We start from the raw sequence: 15,814 nt of genomic DNA on the forward strand, positions 1-15,814 counted from the left end.
CCTTCCGGAGACACCTGAAACCCCACCTCTTTAAGGAATACCTAGGATAGGTTAAGTAATCCCTCTCACCCCACCCCCCCTAAGTTTTAGATGCACTATTGTTAAGTGACTGTCCCACTGGATGTCATAAGGTGAATGCACCAATTTGTAAGTCGCTCTGGATAAGAGCGTCTGCTAAATGACTTAAATGTAATGTAATGTAATGTAAATGCCTGGTATAAAGGTCCTGGATGGCAGGGAGTTCAGCCCCGGTGATGTACTGGACCTTATGCACTATCCTCTGTAGCCCGTTACGGTCAGATGCCAGGCAGTTTCCGTACCAAGCGGTGATGCAGCCAGTCAAAACACTCTCGATGGTGCAGCTGTAGGACTTTTAGAGGATCTGAGGACCCATGCCAAATCTTTTCAGTCTCCTGAGGGGGGAAGAGGCAATGCCGTAGCTCTTCACGTAGCTGTTCACAACTGTATGAGAATGTGTTGAGCATGTTTAGCACTTAGTGATGTGGACACCGAGGAACAGGAAGATCTTGACCTGCTCCGATATGTAATAATAATAATAATATATGCCATTTAGCAGACGCTTTTATCCAAAGCGACTTACAGTCATGTGTGCATACATTCTACGTATGGGTGGTCCCGGGGATCGAACCCACTACCCTGGCGTTACAAGCGTGGGTGTGGGTGTGCTCGGCCCTCTGTTTCCTGTTGTCCACGATCAGCTCCATTGTTTTGCTGACGATGAGGGAGAGGTTGTTGTCCTGGCACCACACTGACAATCTCCCTGTTTTTCCTGTTGGAGTTGTGGGAATGTTGGAGGCATGTCCTCCCCTCGCCTCTCTGCGCCAACTTGGCTGATTTATATATTTCCTCCCTTTCTGCGTTCAGAATAATACTGTGTGTTCTCTGCTCTGAGAGACACTGTAACCAGACAGACTGACACAATGGGCTGTGAGAGAAGGCTGTTCCTGACTGCTGCTCTGCTGGCTGTCTTTTTATGCAGTAAGTTTATTCTTCTACAATACTGGCTTTTCTCAATTAGAAATGATTACCTACACCGCTTGCTTTCAGGTGTTTATTGGCATTTCCAAAGCCAAACAAACAAAATCTGTGTGCAAACTCTGAATTGGTCGCCTATGAATTACCATTATACTTTTTAGATGAACCCTTAGGCCCATTTCTGTTCTGATGTTCTATGGACAGAATAGCCTGCTCCTAAAACGCTATCAGATCAAAGATATCTATGCACCTATCGACATGTTTAGATCCACATTTATGATTCTCTATCTGCGGCGTATGTTCAGGTGATGCTATCACCGGTGGACGAGAGGCGGAGGCCCACTCCCGTCCGTACATGGCCTCACTGCAGGTCGCCGACGGCGACAGGATGAAACATGAGTGCGGAGGGTTTCTGGTGGCCGATCAGTGGGTGATGAGCGCCGCACACTGCTTTCTCTCTGGGTGAGTTCTCCTGTAGTGTAGGTTCTCATGTTTCTACCGTAGCGGTATTATAGGAACATGCTTTCTCTCTGGGTGAGTTCTCCTGTAGTGTAGGTTCTCATGTTTCTACCGTAGCGGTATTATAGGAACATGCTTTCTCCCTGGGTGAGTTCTCCTGTAGTGTAGGTTCTCATGTTTCTACCGTAGCGGTATTATAGGAACATGCTTTCTCTCTGGGTGAGTTCTCCTGTAGTGTAGGTTCTCATGTTTCTACCGTAGCGGTATTATAGGAACATGCTTTCTCTCTGGGTGAGTTCTCCTGTAGTGTAGGTTCTCATGTTTCTACCGTAGCGGTATTATAGGAACATTTTACAGTAGTACGAGTTCACTGTATATGCACAATTACAGGAAATGGACAATTGGAAAGTAAAATGATTCTCAGATTGTCCCATCAAACTGATGTATAAATTATATTAACTACATTTTGCAGCACATTATTAATTTGGCGACGTATTTAACATGTTTGTGATGAAGATGATGATGAAGTGATTCACTGCTCAGAGCATCACATCGTCATCGTCATTATGGATCTTTGTTTGTGCTGTTTGTTTTGATTGACAGGTCAGAAGGGAGGAAGGTGGTCCTAGGAGCTCACTCTCTGAGCGAACCGGAGGATTCTAAACAAACCTTTGACATTGTTCAAGTGTTCAGTCACCCTGATTTCAGCATCTCTAACTATGATAATGACATTGCTTTGGTCAAGGTAAGTCACACACCAGTCTTGTCTCTCTCTCTCTCTCCTCTGTGTCAGTCCCCTTTAACTGCCAGGTCAATTCAACCCAAGTTCAACAGTTTATGTATATGGTTTGAAGACACCCTTATGGTTTGCCTCCATTTTGGCATCCTATTACGGTCATTGTGCACTACCTTTGACCACTTTGACTCCTTTTTTGGTCAGAAGTAGTGCACTATGTAGGAAGTAGGGTGCCAGTTGGAACATACTCTACACATTCTCTTGCCTCTGAGCAAGAAATCTACTCTGTGATTGGCAGCTGGACCGGCCAATCATTGCCAGTGATGCAGTAAAGTCCCTGAAGTTCCAGAAGGACGATGGGGCTGACCCCACCACGGAACAGGAGGTCAACACGGCGGGGTGGGGGTCACTGAACAACCTGGGGTCACGTCCTGACAAGCTACAGGAACTGGTCATCGCTGTGATGAACCGTGTTCGATGCGGCCGCAGTGACTACTATGGCAGGAAGTTCACCAAAAATATGCTGTGTGCGGCCAGCAAACAGAGTGACACCTGTGATGTAAGTCTACCACAAAATAATCTGTAAAATAATGTAGAATATAAAAAAATAAGTCCACCAGATCTTCAATATTGTCTACATCCTCCATTTGAATTAATATGTCTACATGTTCATTCACTTTTACATGTCTACATCTGCCATTTATATTCATATGTCAAATCAAATCAAATGTACTTATATAGCCCTTCTTACATCAGCTGATATATCAAAGTGCTCTACAGAAACCCAGCCTAAAACCCCAAACATGAAGCAATGCAGGTTTAGAAGCACGGTGGCTAGGAAAAACTAAGAGGAACTAACTAAGAGGAACCAGGCTCTGAGGGGTGGCCAGTCCTCTTATGGCTATGCGGGTGGAGATTATAACAGAACATGGCCAAGATGTTCAACTGACCAGCATGGTCAAATAATAGTAATCACAGTGAATAGGTCAGGGTTCCATATGCGCAGGCAGAACAGTTGAAACTGGAGTAGCAGCACGGCCAGGTGGACTGGGGACAACAAGGAGTCATCATGCCAGGTAGTCCTGAGGCATGGTCCAAGGGCTCAGGTCCCCAGAGAGAGAGAGAGAGAGAGAGAGACAGAGAGAGAGAGAGAGAGAGAGAGAGAGAGAGAGAGAGAGAGAGAGAGAGAGAGAGAGAGAGAAAGAGAGAGAGAGAGAGAGAGAGAGAGAGAGAGAGAGAGAGAGAGAGAGAGAGAGAGAGAGAGAGAGAGAGAGAGAGAAAGAGAGAATTAGAGCATACTTAAATTCAAACAGGACACTGGAGACTGACCCAAGCCCCCCGACACATAAATTACTGCAGGGTGAATACCAGAGACTGAGACAGGATGTCTACATGTGAACTTCACAATAATATGTCTAAATTTTCCATTTACATTAATATGTCTACATCTATTTACATGAATATGTCTACATCTATTTACATTAATACGTCTACATCTATTTACATTAATATGTCTACATCCTCCATTTACATTAATATGTCTACATCTATTTACATTAATATGTCTACATCCTCCATTTACATTAATATGTCTACATCTATTTACATTAATATGTCTACATCTATTTACATTAATATGTCCACATCCTCCATTTACATTAATATGTCTACATCTATTTACATTAATATGTCTACATCTATTTATATTAATACGTCTACATCTATTTACATTAATATGTCTACATCTATTTATATTAATACGTCTACATCTATTTACATTAATATGTCTACATCTATTTATATTAATACGTCTACATCTATTTACATTAATATGTCTACATCTATTTATATTAATATGTCTACATCTATTTACATTAATATGTCTACATCTATTTACATTAATATGTCTACATCTATTTATATTAATACGTCTACATCTATTTACATTAATATGTCTACATCTATTTACATTAATATGTCTACATCTATTTACATTAATATGTCTACATCCTCCATTTACATTAATATGTCTACATCTATTTAAATTAATATGTCTACATCTATTTACATTAATATGTCTAATATGTCTAATATGCCCCCCCCCCTTTAAGATTTAGATGCACTATTGTAAAGTGACTGTTCCACTGGATGTCATAAGGTGAATGCACCAATTTGTAAGTCGCTCTGGATAAGAGCGTCTGCTAAATGACTTAAATGTAAATGTAATGTAAATGTCTACATCTATTTACATTAATATGTCTACATCTATTTACATTAATATGTCTACATCTATTTACATTAATATGTCTACATCTATTTATATTAATATGTCCACATCCTCCATTTACATTAATATGTCTACATCTATTTATATTAATATGTCTACATCTATTTACATTAATATGTCTACATCTATTTACATTAATATGTCTACATCTATTTACATTAATATGTCTACATCTATTTACATTAATATGTCTACATCTATTTATATTAAAATGTCTACATATATTTACATTAATATGTCTACATCTATTTACATTAATATGTCCACATCCTCCATTTACATTAATATGTCTACATCTATTTACATTAATATGTATACATCTATTTACATTAATATGTCTACATCTATTTACATTAATATGTCCACATCCTCCATTTACATTAATATGTCTACATCTATTTACATTAATATGTCTACTTCTATTTACATTAATATGTCTACATCTATTTACATTAATATGTCTAAATCAAATCAAATCAAATCAAATTTATTTATATAGCCCTTCGTACATCAGCTGATATCTCAAAGTGCTGTACAGAAACCCAGCCTAAAACCCCAAACAGCAAACAATGCAGGTGTAAAAGCACGGTGGCTAGGAAAAACTCCCTAGAAAGGCCAAAACCTAGGAAGAAACCTAGAGAGGAACCGGGCTATGTGGGGTGGCCAGTCCTCTTCTGGCTGTGCCGGGTAGAGATTATAACAGAACATGACCAAGATGTTCAAATGTTCATAAATGACCAGCATGGTCAAATAATAATAAGGCAGAACAGTTGAAACTGGAGCAGCAGCACAGTCAGATGGACTGGGGACAGCAAGGAGCCATCATGTCAGGTAGTCCTGGGGCACGGTCCTAGGGCTCAGGTCCTCCGAGAGAGAGAAAGAAAGAGAGAATTAGAGAGAGCATATGTGGGGTGGCCAGTCCTCTTCTGGCTGTGCCAGGTGGAGATTATAACAGAACGTGGCCAAGATGTTCAAATGTTCATAAATGACCAGCATGGTTGAATAATAGTAAGGCAGAACAGTTGAAACTGGAGCAGGAGCATGGCCAGGTGGACTGGGGACAGCAAGGAGTCCTCATGTCAGGTAGTCCTGGGACATGGTCCTAGGGCCCAGGCCAGTTGAAACTGGAGCAGCAGCATGGCCAGGTGGACTGGGGACAGCAAGGAGTCATCATGTCAGGTAGTCCTGGGGCATGGTTCTAGGGCTCAGGTCCTCCGAGAGAGAGAAAGAAAGAGAGAAGGAGAGAATTAGAGAACGCACACTTAGATTTACACAGGACACCGAATAGGACAGGAGAAGTACTCCAGATAAACAAACTGACCCTAGCCCCCCGACACATAAATTACTGCAGCATAAATACTGGAGGCTGAGACAGGAGGGGTCAGGAGACTACATCTATTTACATTAATATGTCCACATTACATTTACATTTAAGTCATTTAGCAGATGCTCTTATCCAGAGCGACTTACAAATTGGTACACATCCTCCATTTACATTAATATGTCTACATCTATTTACATGAATATGTCTACATCTATTTACATGAATATGTCTACATCTTCTATTTACATTAATATGTCTACATCTATTTACATTAATGTCTAAATCTATTTATATTAATATGTCTACATCTATTTACATTAATATGTCTACATCTATTTACATTAATATGTCTACATCTATTTACATTAATATGTCTACATCCTCCATTTACATTAATATGTCTACATTTATTTATATTAATATGTCTACATATATTTACATTAATATGTCTACATCTATTTACATTAATATGTCTACATCCTCCATTTACATTAATATGTCTACATCTATTTACATTAATATGTCTACATCTATTTACATTAATATGTCTACATCCTCCATTTACATTAATATGTCTACATCTATTTACATTAATATGTCTACATCTATTTATATTAATATGTCTACATCTATTTATATTAATATGTCTACATCTATTTACATTAATATGTCTACATCTATTTACATTAATGTCTAAATCTATTTACATTAATATGTCTACATCTATTTATATTAATATGTCTACATCTATTTACATTAATATGTCTACATCTATTTACATTAATATGTCTACATCTATTTACATTAATGTCTAAATCTATTTACATTAATATGTCTACATCTATTTACATTAATATGTCTACATCTATTTATATTAATATGTCTACATCTATTTACATTAATATGTCTACATCTATTTACATTAATATGTCTACATCTATTTATATTAATATGTCTACATCTATTTACATTAATATGTCTACATCTATTTACATTAATATGTCTACATCTATTTACATTAATATGTCTACATCTATTTATATTAAAATGTCTACATCTATTTATATTAATATGTCTACATCTATTTATATTAATATGTCTACATCTATTTACATTAATGTCTAAATCTATTTACATTAATATGTCTACATCTATTTACATTAATATGTCTACATCTATTTATATTAATATGTCTACATCTATTTACATTAATATGTCTACATCTATTTACATTAATATGTCTACATCTATTTACATTAATACGTCTACATCTATTTACATTAATATGTCTACATCTATTTATATTAATATGTCTACATCTATTTACATTAATATGTCTACATCTATTTACATTAATATGTCTACATCTATTTACATTAATACGTCTACATCTATTTACATTAATATGTCTACATCTATTTACATTAATATGTCTACATCTATTTACATTAATATGTCTACATCTATTTACATTAATACGTCTACATCTATTTACATTAATATGTCTACATCTATTTATATTAATATGTCTACATTTTACATGAACATTAATATCTCTACATCTTCGCAATTACGTTAATGAGTGTAAATCCTCCATTTAAATTCATTTGAATAAATCTTCCATTTACATTAATATGTCTAGATCTTCCATTTAAATTCATTTGAATAAATCTTCTATTTACATAATATGTCTAGATATTCCATTTAAATTAATTTTAATAAGTCCCCAATTTACATAATATGTCTAGATCTCCCAATAAAATCATTTGAATAAATCCCCTATTTACATAATATGTCTAGATCCTCCATTAAAATAATTTGAATAAATCTACCATTTACATAATATGTCTAGATCCTCCATTTAAATCATTTGAATAAATCCTCCAATTATATTAATATGTCTACATCCTCCATTTAAATAAATATGTCTAAATCTTCCATTGATAAATTCTTGATGATGTATAGATAGACAGAAATAACCAATATCCCTCAACATTTTCTACTTTCATTTATAATTGGCTCATTCATTCCCCCTCCTCTCCCCTGTAACTATTTCAATGCTGTAAATGAGAATGTGTTCTAAGTGGACGTAAGTCGGCAAATATGGGTTCAATTAAATATATATGTAATGACAGAAATAACCTTTAGATGTCTGAGGAACCTATTAAATGTGTGTGTGTGTGTGTGTGTGTGTGTGTGTGTGTGTGTGTGTGTGTGTGTGTGTGTGTGTGTGTGTGTGTGTGTGTGTGTGTGTGTGTGTGTGTGTGTGTGTGTGTGTGTGTGTGTGTGTGTGTGTGATCCCGCAGGGTGATTCTGGAGGTCCTCTCCTGTATAATGGTGTAGCAGTTGGGATCACTTCAAATGGAGGGAAGAAGTGTGGATCCAGCAAGAAGCCTGGTTTATACACAACCATCTCCCACTACAGCCAGTGGATAGACAAGACCATGACTCAATAGAAGCCTGGTTTATACACAACCATCTCCCACTACAGCCAGTGGATAGATGGGACCAATAGAAGCCTGGTTTATACACAACCATCTCCCACTACAGCCAGTGGATAGACAAGACCACGACTCAATAGAAGCCTGGTTTATACACAACCATCTCCCACTACAGCCAGTGGATAGACAAGACCACGACTCAATAGAAGCCTGGTTTATACACCCCATCTCCCACTACAGCCAGTGGATAGACAAGACCACGACTCAATAGAAGCCTGGTTTATACACAACCATCTCCCACTACAGCCAGTGGATAGACAAGACCATGACTCAATAGAAGCCTGGTTTATACACAACCATCTCCCACTACAGCCAGTGGATAGATGGGACCAATAGAAGAATGTTGTGTCCCAAATATATTCCATATGTAGTGCACTAATTTTGACAAGGCCTCATAGGACCATGGCTTATAACATAGTAAAACAATATTAATTATATTATACCACTTTATGAAACAAATAATCATTCCTTATGTAAAAATCACCCAAATAAACCATACGCATGAATCAATGAAGTCATTGTAGTTTTGGGCAAATGTTTCAATCTTACATGTTTTGGGCAAATATACTGTGAAAAGTTCAAACATTTTGTGACATGTGCAAGCAGAATTAAAACCATGCATACATTATGTTTTTGTTAATTTTTTTATTTCACCTTTATTTAACCAGGTAGGCTAGTTCAAATCAAATCAAATCAAATCCATTTTTATTTGTCACATACACATGGTTAGCAGATGTTAGTGCGAGTGTAGCGAAATGCTTGTGCTTCTAGTTACATTTACATTTTACATTACATTTAAGTCATTTAGCAGACGCTCTTATCCAGAGCGACTTACAAATTGTTGCATTCACCCTATGACATCCAGTGGAACAGTCACTTTACAATAGTGCATCTAAATCTTAAAGGGGGGGGGTGAGAAGGATTACTTATCCTATCCTAGGTATTCCTTAAAGAGGTGGGGTTTCAGGTGTCTCCGGAAGGTGGTGATTGACTCCGCTGTCCTGGCGTCGTGAGGAGTTTGTTCCACCATTGGGGGCCAGAGAAGCGAACAGTTTTGACTGGGCTGAGCGGGAACTGTACTTCCTCAGTGGTAGGGAGGCGAGCAGGCCAGAGGTGGATGAACGCAGTGCCCTTGTTTGGGTGTAGGGCCTGATCAGAGCCTGGAGGTACTGAGGTGCCGTTCCCCTCACAGCTCCGTAGGCAAGCACCATGGTCTTGTAGCGGATGCGAGCTTCAACTGGAAGCCAGTGGAGAGAGCGGAGGAGCGGGGTGACGTGAGAGAACTTGGGAAGGTTGAACACCAGACGGGCTGCGGCGTTCTGGATGAGTTGTAGGGGTTTAATGGCACAGGCAGGGAGCCCAGCCAACAGCGAGTTGCAGTAATCCAGACGGGAGATGACAAGTGCCTGGATTAGGACCTGCGCCGCTTCCTGTGTGAGGCAGGGTCGTACTCTGCGGATGTTGTAGAGCATGAACCTACAGGAACGGGCCACCACCTTGATGTTAGTTGAGAACGACAGGGTGTTGTCCAGGATCACGCCAAGGTTCTTACCGCTCTGGGAGGAGGACACAATGGAGTTGTCAACCGTGATGGCGAGATCATGGAACGGGCAGTCCTTCCCCGGGAGGAAGAGCAGCTCCGTCTTGCCGAGGTTCAGCTTGAGGTGGTGATCCGTCATCCACACTGATATGTCTGCCAGACATGCAGAGATGCGATTCGCCACCTGGTCATCAGAAGGGGAAAGGAGAAGATTAATTGCGTGTCGTCTGCATAGCAATGATAGGAGAGACCATGTGAGGTTATGACAGAGCCAAGTGACTCGGTGTATAGCGAGAATAGGAGAGGGCCTAGAACAGAGCCCTGGGGGACACCAGTGGTGAGAGCGCGTGGTGAGGAGACAGATTCTCGCCACGCCACCTGGTAGGAGCGACCTGTCAGGTAGGACGCAATCCAAGCGTGGGCCGCGCCGGAAATGCCCAACTCGGAGAGGGTGGAGAGGAGGATCTGATGGTTCACAGTATCGAAGGCAGCCGATAGGTCTAGAAGGATGAGAGCAGAGGAGAGAGAGTTAGCTTTAGCGGTGCGGAGCGCTCCGTGATACAGAGAAGAGCAGTCTCAGTTGAATGACTAGTCTTGAAACCTGACTGATTTGGATCAAGAAGGTCATTCTGAGAGAGATAGCGGGAGGGCTGGCCAAGGGCGGCACGTTCAAGAGTTTTGGAGAGAAAAGAAAGAAGGGATACTGGTCTGTAGTTGTTGACATCGGAGGGATCGAAAGTGTAGGTTTTTTTTCAGAAGGGGTGCAACTCTCGCTCTCTTGAAGACGGAAGGGACGTAGCCAGCGGTCAGGGATGAGTTGATGAGCGAGGTGAGGTAAGGGAGAAGGTCTCCGGAAATGGTCTGGAGAAAAGAGGAGGGGATAGGGTCAAGCGGGCAGGTTGTTGGGCGGCCGGCCGTCACAAGACGCGAGATTTCATCTGGAGAGAGAGGGGAGAAAGAGGTCAGAGCACAGGGTAGGGCAGTGTGAGCAGAACCAGCAGTGTCGTTTGACTTAGCAAACGAGGATCGGAGGATGTCGCGACCTTCTTTTCAAAATGGTTGACGAAGTCATCTGCAGAGAGGGAGGAGGGGGGAAGGAGGATTCAGGAGGGAGGAGAAGGTGGCAATGAGCTTCCTAGGGTTAGAGGCAGAAGCTTGGAATTTAGAGTGGTAGAAAGTGGCTTTAGCAGCAGAGACAGAAGAGGAAAATGTAGAAAGGAGGGAGCGAAAGGATGCCAGATCCGCAGGGAGGCGAGTTTTCCTCCATTTCCGCTCGGCTGCCCGGAGCCGAGCGACAATGCAGTAATAACCAACAAGCAATCTAGCTAACAATTCCAAAACTTCTACCTTATAGACACAAGTGTAAGGGGATAAAGAATATGTACATAAAGATATATGAATGACTGATGGTACAGAGCGGCATAGGCAAGATACAGTAGATGGTATTGAGTGCAGTATATACATATGAGATGAGTATGTAAACAAAGTGGCATAGTTAAAGTGGCTAGTGATACATGTATTAAAACCTCTTGATGTTACCCATCCCGGATCCGGGATCGTGACTACGGCTCAAGCTCATTACCATAACGCAAAATGCAAAAAAATATTCTTAGAAATATTTAACCTCCACACATTAACAAGTCCAATAGCTCAAATGAAAGATAAACACCTTGTTCATCTACCCAGCAAGTCAGATTTCTAAAATGTTTTACGGCGAAAACATAGCACATATTTATATTAGATCACCACCGAAACAAAAGGCAAGCGGCCATTTTGTCCCAGAAAATATCCAATTTAAAAGTAGGATTAAAAAATAAATAATTCACTAACCTTTGAAAATCTTCATCAGATGACAGTAATATGACATGTTACACAGTACATTTATGTTTTTTTCAATAATATGACATTTATATCCATAAATCTCTGTTTACAATGACGACATTTCAAAAAATGCTACTCAAATGTCCGGAGAAATGATGATAGCTCCGACAGATAACGTCAGATAACAAGCAATAAACATGACTAAATATACATGTTCTACATATAGTTACAAAGATACACTTCTTCATAATGCAACCACTGTGTTACATTTATTTTTAACGTTACAGAATTTGTTCACTAGGCTATACTGAGACGGCGCTCAGATATTAGCAGTATGTCTCCTCTACGTTTGGAGTCCACAGAAACCCAAAATAACCACATAAATATTCCCTTACCTTTGATGTTCTTCGATCAGAAGACGTAGAAGGAGTCATACTTACCCAATACATTGTTTGGTTTCAATTTGTGTGTCTCTGTATTAGCATATGCTAACTGCTTCAGCTGAAATGCACCCAAAATGACTTCTGGTCCCGCACTCTTGCGCATCAAAACTTCAAAATTACATATTATATGTCAACTAAACTGGTCAAACTAAGTGCAGAATCGAGCTTTATGATGTTTTTAACACGTAAAACAATGATCAGCGAGAACAAACAAACTGACATCAATTGGTGTTTCTTGGAAAAGAAAGCTCCCCAAATCGGCCGCGCAATAGAGTGCATGTATTTTCGAGTGACCCGAACGTTTTTTCCCACCAAAGGATGAGGGCGCACGAGATTCTCACAATATAAGGGAAGTCCCCCCTGTATTGGACAAAAATGAATGGCAAGTCATTGGCATCAGACAAACCATATACACATTGGCCAATACCACCCAATTTGGCGTTGATTCATGCAAAGTGTATTGCAAATGCCATATGGCAATTGCCAGTTGTAACACTTAAAAAATTCAACAGGGGCGAATGCGCTCCACCGGGTTTTTCATATTGGAAATGTAACCCAAGTCAATGTCCAAAAGTAAAATTTTGAAAAATGAAATTTTTGTCAAAAACTTATCACCCCTTAAAAAAGTGCTTTCTGGACCGTTTTTCGAAATTCTTTCGATTTTTTTTTGTCAATTACACATGTGTAAGAACTGTATGAATATACTTTTGTCCAATTTTATTATCATAATTTTTTTTATTTTTTACATGCGCATAAGGAATATGTTTTGTCCAATTCCAATATGATTTCATAGGAAGTCAAAAGTCAAAAGTCAAAAATGTCAAAATTTTGTAAAAAACTTCATACACCCATAAAAAAGTGCTTTCTGGACCGTTTTTCGAAATTCTTTCGATTTTTTGTCAATTACACATGTGTAAGAACTGTATGAATATACTTTTGTCCAATTTTATTATCATAATTTTTTTTTTTTTTTTACATGCGCATAAGGAATATGTTTTGTCCAATTTCAATATGATTTCATAGGAAGTCAAAAGTCAAAAGTAAAAATGTCAAAATTTTGTAAAAAACTTCACACACCCTTAAAAAAGTGCTTTCTGGACCGTTTTTCGAAATTCTTTCGATTTTTTTGTCAATTACACATGTGTAAGAACTGTATGAATATACTTTTGTCCAATTTTATTATCATAATTTTTTTTTTTTTACATGCGCATAAGGAATATGTTTTGTCCAATTTCAATATGATTTCATAGGAAGTCAAAAGTCAAAAGTCAAAAATGTCAAAATTTTGTAAAAACTTCACACACCCTTAAAAAGTGCTTTCTGGACCGTTTTTCGAAAATTCTTTCGATTTTTTGTCAATTACACATGTGTAAGAACTGTATGAATATACTTTTGTCCAATTTTATTATCATAATTTTTTTTTTTTTTTTTACAAATAAGGAATATGTTTTGTCCAATTTCAATATGATTTCATAGGAAGTCAAAAGTCAAAAGTCAAAAATGTCAAAATTTTGTAAAAACTTCACACACCCTTTGCTTTCTGGACCGTTTTTTGAAATTTTTCTTTTTTTTTTGTCAATTACACATGTGTAAGAACTGTATGAATATACTTTTGTCCAATTTTATTATCATATTTTTTCATATTTTTTTTTAAATTGTGCATAAGGAATTTTTTTGTGGGCCAAATGACATAAGAAATTTGACATGCTCAAAAATCCTGCAGAAATGCAAAATTGACTGGCCTGATGAACTCGGGATGGCCGGGCAGTGATAGTTGTTCCTTTCCATCACTCGTTGTGTTGACTTCATCATGTCCATTTTGTGATGTTTTTTCACTGTATATTCATATTGCAAGTGCACGTGCATTTGCAATATGGTTCAATGGACAATTACTATATGAAATTTGACATGCTCAAAAATCCTGCAGAAATGCAAAATTGACTGGCCAGATGAACTTAGGATGGCCTGACATTGATAGTTGCTCCTTTCCATCGCTCGTTATATTGACTTCATCATGTCCATTTTGTGATGTTTTTTCACTATAGAATCATATTGCAAATGCACGTGCATTTGCAATATGTTTCAATGTGCATTTACCATATGAAATTTGACATGCTCAAAAATGCAAAATTGACTGGTCTGATGAACACAGGATGGCCGAGCAGTGATAGTTGTACATTTCCATCACTCGTTGTGTTGATTTCATCATGAACATTAGGTGATGTTTTTTCACTATAGAATCATATTGTAAGTGCACGTGCATTTGCAATATGTTTCAATGTGCATTTACCATATGAAATTTGACATGCTCAAAAATGCAAAATTGACTGGTCTGATGAACACAGGATGGCCGAGCAGTGAGAGTTGTACCTTTCCATCACTCGTTGTGTTGATTTCATCATGTCCATTTGTTTATGTTTTCTCACTTTTGCAAAGTCACTGTGCATTTGCAATATGGTTCAATGGGCAGGTACCATCACGAATTTGTCATGCTATAAAAATCCTGCAGGAATGTGAAATTGACTGGCCTGATGAACACAGAATGGCCTGGCAGTGATAGTTGTTCCTTTCCATCACTCGTTGTGTTGATTTCATCATGTCCATTAGGTGATGTTTTTTCACTATAGAATCATATTGCAAATGCACGTGCATTGTTGTGCAACTGGTAACCCAAAAATAAAAATATGGTTGTAAATGCATTTACCGACGCCTATTGTCCATGCCCGCTATGGGAGTACCCTACTACGGCCCTCTATCTATGGAGTCCGTCCTGAGTGCTTTATGGACTGTTTAAAATATTCTGATGGATACGCATGTTGTGCAACTGGTGATTGAAAATAGGCACCTGGTAACCCCCCAAAAAATATGCTTGTAAATGCATTTACCGGTCATTCTGATATTAATGCTCGCTATGGGAACACAGGATGGCCGGGCAGTGATAGTTGTACATTTCCATCACTCGTTGTGTTGATTTCATCATGTCCATTAGGTGATTTCTTTTCACTATAGAATCATATTGTAAGTGCACGTGCATTTGCAATATGTTTCAATGTGCATTTACCATATGAAATTTGACATGCTCAAAAATGCAAAATTGACTGGTCTGATGAACACAGGATGGCCGAGCAGTGATAGTTGTACATTTCCATCACTCGTTGTGTTGATTTCATCATCTCCGAGGTGATTTCTTTTCACTATAGAATCATATTGTAAGTGCACGTGCATTTGCAATATGTTTCAATGTGCATTTACCATATGAAATTTGACATGCTCAAAAATGCAAAATTGACTGGTCTGATGAACACAGGATGGCCGAGCAGTGATAGTTGTACATTTCCATCACTCGTTGTGTTGATTTCATCATGTCCATTTGTTTATGTTTTCTCACTTTTGCAAAGTCACTGTGCATTTGCAATATGGTTCAATGGGCAGGTACCATCACGAATTTGTCATGCTATAAAAATCCTGCAGGAATGTGAAATTGACTGGCCCGATGAACTCGGGATGGCTGGGCAGTGATTCTGGTTCATCTCAATGGCTCATTAGGGTTGATTTCAGAATGTCACTTTTGGTGATGGTACCTCACCGTTTAAACATATTGCTAATGTACAAAAGTCAACTAGCAAGTCAGTGTCCACCAGTCAATTAGATGTCATTCTGACACCAAACTGATACAAATTGACACTAAACCCACTTTTTCCAACCTG

General features: G+C 38.6%; 1 protein-coding gene across 1 annotated transcript; it reads left to right on the forward strand.

Annotated features, from left to right (window-relative positions):
• The first annotated feature begins 837 nt into the window (after positions 1-837).
• LOC124029184 (complement factor D-like) lies at positions 838-8,931 on the forward strand. The gene is made up of 5 exons (XM_046340988.1): positions 838-999; positions 1,302-1,458; positions 2,059-2,200; positions 2,490-2,750; positions 8,109-8,931. The coding sequence occupies exons 1-5, from the start codon at positions 942-944 to the stop codon at positions 8,256-8,258; spliced, it is 768 nt and encodes a 255-aa protein (XP_046196944.1). The 5' UTR covers positions 838-941; the 3' UTR covers positions 8,259-8,931.
• The last annotated feature ends 6,883 nt before the right edge of the window (positions 8,932-15,814 follow it).

Source organism: Oncorhynchus gorbuscha, unplaced genomic scaffold (assembly GCF_021184085.1).
Source record: "Oncorhynchus gorbuscha isolate QuinsamMale2020 ecotype Even-year unplaced genomic scaffold, OgorEven_v1.0 Un_scaffold_5755, whole genome shotgun sequence".
Taxonomy (NCBI): domain Eukaryota; kingdom Metazoa; phylum Chordata; class Actinopteri; order Salmoniformes; family Salmonidae; genus Oncorhynchus; species Oncorhynchus gorbuscha.